Raw genomic sequence first — 10,262 nt, 5'->3', positions numbered from 1 at the left:
TCCAATGAAATAATTGTACAATGAGCAGATGATTTACTAAAGAAGATACTTGGATGGAAACTAATGATAGTAAAAGATGCTCAAGGCCAGGTGTGGTGGCTCATGTCTATAATTACAGCACTTTGGGAAGCCAAGACAGGAGGATAACTTGGGGCCAGTGGTTCAAGATCAGCCTGGGCAACATATAGAGACCACATCTCCGCAGACAATTTTAAAAATTAGCTGGGCAGTGATGTGTGCCTGTAGTCCCAGCTACTTGGAAGGCTGAGGTGGGAAGATACCTTGAGCCCAGGAGTTTGAGGTTACAGTGAGCTATGATCTTGCCACTGCACTCCAGCCTGGTTGACAGAGGGAGACCCTCCCTCAAAAAAAAAAAATGTTCAACATCATTAATCACTAGTAATATATATGCAAATTAACCCACAATAAGCTATTACTATACACTAAAAAAAATAGAAAAGCTTATGTAATAAAGGTTGAAAATACTAAATGTCAGTGAGGATGTAGAGGAATTAGAACTCTTATCAAGATGCTGGTGGCAATGTAAAATGGTACAGTCAATTTTTAAAGAAGTATTTTGACAGGTTCTTAAATGATTAAAAAATCCACTAAACAATTCAGTACTTTCACCCCAAGTAACTACCCACAATAAATGAAAGATATGTGGGTTGATTTGAACAGAAATATAAATCACAGTTGCTAAAATTGGGAACAATTAAGATGCACATCATCTGGTGTTTGGATAAATAAAACGTGGTGTATACAAGGTATGAAAAACCACTCAGCTAAAAAAGAATGGAAGATGGCCAAACAGATGCAACCGGAAAGCTCCATTCCTGCTGAAAGAGACCAAAATATTGAGTAAACCATATAGCTAACAGACACTATAAAGCAACTATACAATCAACTCTACAAAACAACCAGCTGACAGCATGATGACAGGGTCAAAATCTCACATATCAATACAAATCCTAATTGTAAATGATCTAAATTCCACAATTAAAAGGCACAGAGTGGCAAACTGAATAAAAAGACAAGACCCAAGTGTATTTGGTCTTGAGAGATCGATCTCACATATAATGACATCCACAGGCTCAAAGTAAAGGATGGAGAAAGAGCTACCATGCAAATAAAAACAAAAAAATGCAGGAGCATCTATTCTTACATAAGATAAAAAAGACTTTAAACCAAAAACAATTAAGAAGAGCATTACAAAATGATAAAAATTCCATTGAACAAGAAGGCTTAAGTACCATGGTACCATATCTATGTATCCTTTATGTAATGATGTTTCTCAACCTGTTCTGTCTTGCTAATTATGGCTATACTGTAGTATATTTTTGTTCTATAGCTTTTGATTTTAATAATTTTTACATGTTTATTCATTTAATTATTTACATATTTCTTGAATATCTCTCATATCATCAGACTGTTTCTTATTCCTATAATGAATGAGAAGAACTATCATTGGCATTCCCTTTTTGTAACTTACAAACTTGAAAAAAAGACCCAAATTCTGTTAGGAGTTTTACAGAGGAAATGTATAAGCCATTCTTGACATCTGAGACCTCGTCTAGTTCAGAAAGGTGGGAACTGGTGAAGGGAAAGGTTTATCCAGATGAAGGCAGGGAATAGAGAATTTTAGGCTGACACTGAGTTTTAAATAAGGGCTATCTGGAAGGCAACTTGTCTGTGCTTTAATTTGACTCAGTTAGCTGGGTTTTCATGCTCATGTATTCTTTCACCTCTAGTACACTTTGATAACAAGTTAAAAGAACATGCATCCTATACAATATAATAAGAGTCATTACATCTATTCAAATAAAATAGAAATGACAAATGTATATTATCAACACTTTAAAAAATGATACAATAAATATATATCCAGGAGGTAAAATGAAGTAAAAGGTAATGAGATATGACTGATTTTCCCCATTAAGAAAGTAACCAGAATAGGAGCCTCCTCTGCTATTAGAATTCCCAAGGCCTTGGTCAGGTCTGTGACCTGTCCATGATTATTTAGATCCATGGCAAATGAAAGGTCTGAGAGGAAAATAGAAGATGCGTGAGAGGAAACTACAAATGAGGGAACTTTGGGCAACATTAACAAAGCTCACTATCCCACATTCATAATCCAGGAACACTCCTAGCCAGCCTTGGGGCCTTGGAATATAGTGAGGTAACAGTGGGGAGGTAGAGAAGAGACTGAAATGGTCATCCACTTTAAGACACAGGAGTAGAAAGATACCCTCAGAGTCAAGTCGCATGTCATTCCTCTTTGTCCAGGCTTCTCTGCAAAGTCCTATAACCCAATTACAAGAGTCTTTCACATCCACCTCCCAGTAATGTTTGCCAGAGCTGAGGATCTGAGCTCCCCATGAAGAAGTATACTGTGTACTTGTTGGATTACAGGACATGTCTGTATCATCAAGGCTGCATTGCAAATGCCTCATGTCTTCGAACAGAAGCTTGTGATTACTGCATATCTTATGATCCAAGGTGATATACACTGTAGCAAAAGAAAACAGTGAATGCAAAAAACAGTTTAAAAGTTTGGAGGTACAGGTGCAGAGGCAGTCTGGCAAATGCTTAACAACCAAGCCCTGAAAACAAACAAACAAAAAAAAGCAACTGGTTTTGTTTATTGGGACTATTTCCACCTCACTAAGGCCAGTTTCAAGTTACCAACAATTTAATAATCAGTCAAAAAATTTCAAAACATTTAACAATTTGCTCTCATGAGTCAGTACTAACTGGCTCCGGCACACCACTCTATCGTGAGTGGCATACAGAGTATATCAGAGGAATTATGGAGACAGTTTAGCAACAGCTTCTTGTCCATTTGCAGGGCAAATGAATCCTTAATCAAGCAACTAAGATGAAAGAAAATTTAGAGAAAACATAAAGATGTAGGATGTCAAGCTCTGATTTAATTTTTACTAGACTACTAAAAATTTGCCAGCTTATTCATAAGATGCCAAGAAAACATCAAAATGGCCCTTTTTTAAGCCTCCTTATTAACCAATTTTCGCAAAATAAAATAAACATACTAAAAATAATAAAAATATTATTAATTATACTTAATCTATGACATTTTTATCATTATTAGTCCTAAACAATACCACTTTGCCTAAGATGGGAGGGCTTCACACTTGATCTTAGCCAAAAGGCCAAGAAGTAATGAGGGCTTCACAACTTAAGCAAGCAAAAGTGAAATAAACTGAAAATCTATATGTGCCTTTTTAAAAAAGTGGTTTCTCTCCCAGAATTTCTGGTTTGGACACCATTAAATCAGAATTCTCTTCATCTCACACCATGGCTGCCTCTCTTCTATATGCCAGACTCACCCTCCATTTCCATTTGTCAGTATAGCCCTCTACACAGTGAAGGGATTTTCTTTCAGATTACTTTGTGTTTGTACCTATTGTTTACAAACTTGTTTTTATGCTTTTGAGAATCCTGTGGTTTTTCAAATGTATTCCTTAAAACTTCAATCTTTAAGTAAACATTTGAATAACAACACTAAGATATTTCTAAGAATCGGATCATGTAAATATAACCAGAGTTGAAATGCTTTGAATGAATATGTAGTTTTATATGCTACACTGAAAAATGAATGCTTTATTTATAGCATTCCTCCAGGTCTTTTTTTGAGTGTTTTTTTTAATCACTTAAAATAATCACGTTACGCACTGTATTTCTTATTTGTTTATTTATTCCAGACTTCAGTTAGCTTTTCCTGAAAGTTTATTAACAGTTTTAAAATTGGTTATAAAGGTTTCCATATTTACCTGCTTGTTCACTGAAAATAATAATAGAGACAGAAAAGTGAATATAGACTAAAGTGAATAAGGTCACCCATATAAAAATACTTATGTTGGCATTGGAAAGAAATGCTCATCCCAAAAGACTTAAATGATAATCAGACAAAGCTTCTGTGAATGTGTGAATGTGTGATGGTGACATTTCTCATTCTGCACATGGTCCATTTGCCAGAGATCTGAGATTTGCTGGCTCCATAGAGAGCTGCCCTAATAAATCTCAACAGTCCAGGGAGAAAAAAAAAAAAATACTTATGTTGGAAACATTAGTGCAGTTCACACTCTTACCTCTGAAGAAGTTAAGCCTTTCTGACATCCCAGTGATGGTCCATGCACTGAGCTGTGGGTTCACAGGCTGAGGCATGGCCAGCCTCAGAAACTCATTCCTGCAGAGAAAAATACCTACTTTTAATTAGCAGTCCCAAAGGAATCATTAGCAATCCACTAATAAGATGCTTGATCAGAATCCTCACAATTAGGTTGAAGAGTGTGACTTGAACTCAAGAACTAAGAAATATTGCAATTGTAACTGTATTTTATGATGTGCTCTGCTGCTTTTAACACCTCTATGCCAGTAAAGTATGTTATCTCAGTCATAATTATATCAGTTCTCACCTTTGCAGCTTCCCTAGGTGAGCCATGCAGAAACACTCATTTAATTTCTGAAATCTGATATCTGTCAAATTTTTGGAACGTGCCACCTGCTACATATGGAGCCTCAGCTCTGTACTACATTCCTTCTTGGTGATGTTCCCTTTCTCCTATTTTCACCATCTCTCCATCAACTGCCTCTCTGAGATTATTTGCCTTTCCCGTTGACAACCTGGAATAACCTTCAAATAATTAGGATGTAGAAAATTAGAGGTAGGAAAAATAGTTGTCTTATTGAAACTTCTACATTAGGCCTTGCAGTTAAAACTGCTTCCCATCCTTCACTTTCATCTGAAGTAGTCAATATATAAAGCCTGGATGACCTTTGAAAAGAAAGGAATAAATACAGACAGAAATTCCTCACTAAAAGTGTGGGTTGATCCCAGCAGAAACAGCCTGATTATTGTCACAATTACCAGGACTTGGATAGAGGGGCAAACTTACCTTTTCATTATGTCTCCCAAATCCTATAAAGAGAGAGAGGATTGCTTAGTTTGCAGCACAACATGGTTCTCTCAACATATCCTAGACATGCAGTCTGAGGATACGGACTGAATTGGAAAACTTAACGTCTTCCACTTTCCTTCTTTGGATAAAGGCATTTTTCATTTTCTTTTTCTTTATAAATATGAAACCCAGTCTGACATCTACATATAGTCGATAAAATTACACTCTTGATGAAACTTAGTCAGATGGACTGAGGTTGAACAAATGGGAAAAGGAAGGGAAGACATTCTGCTGTACAAACATCTGCAGCAAGATTGACAGAGGTCCCCACAAAGTTCTTGTAAGGATGTGTGGGGCCCAAATTTAGGACTTCAAAACTAAAAGAGTAAATAAATTTCATAAATCTCACACTTTCACATATTGACACATCCTTATACAAAACTGAATCATGTATTCATGAGCTGCTCTGTTGCAACTACTAAGAATCAGTGGGTGTAGTAAGATAATTTTAGAAGAGAATTTTCATGAATTTGTTACTAGAACCTTTCCAAATAGTTTTCCTTCTCCTGTATGGGACAAGAAAGAGTGAGACCAGGTCTACAGAGGAGTGAAACCTGCCACCATAAGGTCAGGAGAGGCAGAATCTGAATATTTGGAACCGGAAAAGTAATATAGATCAAAAAGGATACAGACTCTAGCAGATACGATTCCCAGGCAAGGTGGTGTTCAGCACCCTGACCTCCTTCAGTTTTTTACCTGAGGCAGGTTCACATCTGCTTTACAGCTCATTTCCTTCAGTTTCTCATACATTTCTCTCAGGAGTACACCCATCTTAGCCATTCTAGTTTGACTTCTCTTGAGTTGCTGGAAAACTATCCTGCCTTCTCTTGCCAGGCTCTCTAAGCGCTTTTGCTCTTCTTCACGGAGGTATTGACACACCTTAGGATATTCAGCGCTGATCATCATGCTCTGCAAATTTATAAAAACCTGTAGTGATATTTGATTAATTAAATCATGTGTCTAAGTGGTTTTATTCTTTCCTTATCAGCTATTCTGCTTTGTTTCATGTTTTGTGCTATTCTACCAAATATAGTTTAATGCCTTTCCACTTCAAATACAGTATAAATCTTCCTTTCTTCCTCCTTCCCTTCCTCTCTTCCATTTCCCTGCATCGCTCCACCTACTTTCCCTCAAACCTCCATATTTACATTATAAAATAAAGATAATAAAGATAAATTAAGATCAAATTTATGTTGTCTTATATAATGTTCTAACCTCTTCATCCTTATACCTAAATTTTATTTCTTTTTTCTCAATACTCCTACTCATAACAATTTACTTCCTCAGGAAAATAGAGAACATAAGACATTGCTGCATCTTTCTAAATTACCTCCATTTCCAAAACACTCGGTGTTTTTACCAGTGTTTGGCTATGCTTGCCTATTACCTAAGACTACACATCTCTATCCACCCCTTCTCTAGATTACTTTCTTACAATGTTCATTCTTTCCTTCTGCCTGCCTCTGTCTTCCTGTCTCTGTCCCTATTGTTTGCCTACTCTCTCTTTCTGGCTCCATTTCTCTGTCTCATTCTTTCCCTGGCTTGTCTTTGACTTTCTCTGTCTCTGTCTTTCTGTCACTGTGTCTTTATTTCCCTCCCTCTCTCTTTCACTCAGTTATATTATTATTATTATTATTGATACAAGGTCTCAGTTTGTCACCCAGGATGGAGTATGGTGGTACAATCATGGCTCACTGCAGCCTTGAATTCCTGGGCTCAGGAGATCCTCCCACCTCAGCCTCTTGAGTAGCTGCGACTTCAGACACATGCTGCCATGCCAGGCTACTCAACTACTTTTTTTTTTTTTTTTTTTTTGAGACAGAGTCTCCTCTATCACCCAGGCTGGAGTGCAGTGGCATGATCTCAGCTCACTGCAACCTCTGCCTCCCGGGTTCAAGTGATTCTCCTGCCTCATCCTGCCTCCCGAGTAGCTGGGACTACAGGCACGCGCCACCATGCCCAGCTAATTTTTGTATTTTTAGTAGAGACAGGGTGTGAAACCATGTTGGCCAGGATGGTCTCAATCTCTTGACCTCGTGATCCGCCCACCTCGGCCTCCCAAAGTCCTGGGATTACAGGCATGAGCCACTGCTCCTGATCTCAATTACTTTTTCACAGTTTTTCCCTTCTTTCCACACCACCTTTAAATACGTGCAAATTTTGCAAATTACTTTGGAAAAATAATTAAAATATTCTTGTCCCAATTACCTCATCTAGCTTCTCTTGCTAAAGCATTTCTATCCTTATCAAAGCTAAATTTATTAATCAAATGTGATCAAATTTGCTGTGCTCATGTGTGTGATTAAAGACCCCTTTACCTCTATTCCCTACTCTTTCCTGAACCAAACATTACAACTTACCAAGAACTTCTTTTTTCTAAATCCAAATATTATGCTTTAGTCCTAGAATTCTTCACCTTCCTTCTGCATTTGACACCATTTTCTACTTATTCCTTTTAACCATACCTTGTTTTTCCTGCCACAGAAAAATACATTCTTACAACGCCACTGATTCATTTCTTCTGCAACTTCTTTTCCCTGAAAATGGGTTCTTCTTGGCCAGCATAGATTCTACAAACCTGGATTCTTTGTATCCATTCTCTGCTTTATTTTTCCCTGAAGCACTTCACCAACATTATTTATTATAAAGTTTACATTTTAATTTGTAGATTGAATTCCCCCACTAGATTATAGACTCCTAGGGTAAGTGGTCTATTTCTTCTTTTGTCCACTTCTGTATCATTTTGTTGGGCTACAGCAGTGAGCAACACATGATAGGCCCTCACGAGAATGCAGGACTTCTCAGAAAATCCATCTGAAATGATCAACATGATTTTTTTGTTCCCCTTTGGCATTCTCACGGTATCACCTATCAATTATTATTATTCTCTACTGGTCCCTGTTTATATGTCCCCTTCAGAAGTGCTTGAGATCTTTGAGAATAAAAATGTTGTTTAATTTACTTATTCAGTTTTAGGTACTTAATTCATATTTGTGAATGGATTATATAATCCTAAATTCTTACCTAAGCATTCACATTCTAGACCTGGCCATAAGCCATATCTCTCATCACTGCCTGACTCTCTTTCATGAATTAATCGAGAGGAGTTACTCACATGTCCAAATAATTTTACCACTTTTCTAACTTTCAGCTTTCTTATTCCTAAAATCTTCCAACATTATCATCGGTAAATTTCTAAATTTTACTAATACATTAGCATCAGATTGATTTTCACTTAGAAGCTATTTTTTTTTAGCATTTCATGTCTGCTAAGCTGCTGTAGAACTACATTTTTACCTTCATTCTAGTGATCTTGCATGCCATTTTTAGCACATTTCTTGTCACTGCTGATGTATTATTGGTAGATACTGCTTTATTCAGAAAAATACGGATATTTTTAGTTATATATTGGATTCAACATGAAATCTCGCACTAAAGATTAAGTTATATTGTAGAGAAACACATGTAGGTCCTTTTTCTGATCATCCTATTCAGGGGACATATGGTTAACTCAAGTTCTTCTCCCACAAGTCACATTTTCTATTCCAAACTGGTTCTGAGAGAAATGAGCCTACTGCTTACTTCCCATGTTCTGATAATGTTGGTCTCTCTGTTTAGATTTCTTTGATTTTTCTGTTTTTTTTTTCCAGATGGACTTCATTTGAATCAGGAGTTTCTTCTGAAAAACAAAACTATAAATTTGAGCACTAGAAAAGAAAATATAGTATATTTCAGATACTTCCAAAAGAGGTACAGACATGGGACAAGTAAAGAGTGCAGAATGCAGACATGCAGGGGCTTTTCTTAAAGGCACTGATTGTCAAGTCTGAGAGGTCAATGAAACCAAAGGTAAAATTCCCAAATTTACAAAACAAGACCCATTATCTTAGAAGTCTGGCACTGAAACTGATACAACCTTGTCAATTTTCAGAAGTAACTCTTATTTTATATTTAATTTTAAAATGCTAGCCCTCAACTTATCTACAGTACTATTGGAGCATACTGACCAGTATTTATTAGAATTTTCTATAGTAGATTCATTGCAATCATGACTGTGTTAGCCAATGACTATCATGGAAACTAGTGATTAATATAGAGCTTCTTACACTGAAATACCAGAACCCTAATGCTCATCGACTTTATCATCATTCTTCTCCCTCAGCCCAAGAGAATTTAAATTTCAGGTGAGCAGGGATGTTTGGTTTCTTCAGTGCTTTATCTTAGTATCTAGAACAGTGTCTAATTTATGGTCATAAGCAATTCTGTTTATTGCATAAAATTATTAATAATAATAATGATAAGTATTTCTTTCCTTAATACCTGTAGGATTCAGGGTTCTTCACATTTCAAAGTGCAATCAGTAGCATTTACTTACCATATAGTATTCATCAGCCTCCTTTGTCATATAGTGTTTGTGAGTAGCATGCCTTGGGGATTGAGAGCAGAGAAAACACAGCAGGCTTCTATCAGTTTCACAGATGAGGTTCTTGATTTCCTGGTGTCTCCTACAGATCAGCATGGCAGAGCTTGACAACTGGCAGGGGACTGATTCTCTTGTAGGAATAACTTGTTTCTCAGCAAAAGTAATGCGTTTGAAGTACATTTGCTGTGATATTTCCCTGCACACAGGGCAGCAATTAGGAGTTAGTGTATCCTCCCACAAGAGGCAGAGACAGGGACTACAAAATCTGTGCCCACAGCAAATGGTGACAGGGTCTGTCAAATAGTCTGTGCAGATGGAGCAGGTGAGCTCACTTGTAGAACACTGCGTGATAGCAGAAGCCATGTTTCTGATAAAATAAAAAGAAAGCGTCATTCTTTCCCCCAAGGCATATGAAATGAGCTTAAGACCTTTTTTTACTAATTTGTGTACACACTGTAGCATGACAGGCCATGTTTTCTGAAAGATTAAAATAGGATGGAGAGACACAAACAGTGCAACAGATTGATCACATGCCCTCTTTCTTGACAACCTTGGCCTATAGCACTATTTTCCAGTTGCCTAATAGAAATCCAATATTTTTCATATCTATTATCTCTTCTACAAAAACATAAAAATCACAGGTCCTGGGCTCATCTGTAGCTGCAGGCAGTGGATCATTATTTTGTCCAAAGCTATCAAAATTTCCCCCTTTTTTTCTCTCTCTCTGATTGGTCATTATAAGACATGTACTCCAATTCTGGCCAAGAGAACAAGAAAGTAGACTCGTAGAAGAATTCTGTAAAAGGTGTTCTTGCTACAGAAGAGACACATAGAAGAAACAATTGCTTTTTCTGCCTCTG

General features: G+C 36.9%; 1 protein-coding gene across 1 annotated transcript; it reads right to left on the bottom strand.

Annotated features, from left to right (window-relative positions):
* Nucleotides 1–2,015: 2,015 nt before the first annotated feature.
* TRIM77 (tripartite motif containing 77) lies at nt 2,016–9,765 on the bottom strand. Its single transcript, XM_002822341.3, is given in 7 exon segments — nt 2,016–2,509; nt 4,110–4,207; nt 4,917–4,939; nt 5,676–5,906; nt 8,562–8,624; nt 8,626–8,658; nt 9,355–9,765. Coding segments are annotated over 7 exon segments (1,353 nt in total).
* Nucleotides 9,766–10,262: the final 497 nt, after the last annotated feature.

The sequence above is a fragment of the Pongo abelii genome, chromosome 9, assembly GCF_028885655.2.
Source record: "Pongo abelii isolate AG06213 chromosome 9, NHGRI_mPonAbe1-v2.0_pri, whole genome shotgun sequence".
Classification (NCBI taxonomy): domain Eukaryota; kingdom Metazoa; phylum Chordata; class Mammalia; order Primates; family Hominidae; genus Pongo; species Pongo abelii.
The sequence above is the reverse complement of the archived record's forward strand: the minus strand, read 5'-3'. Positions and strand labels throughout refer to the sequence as shown.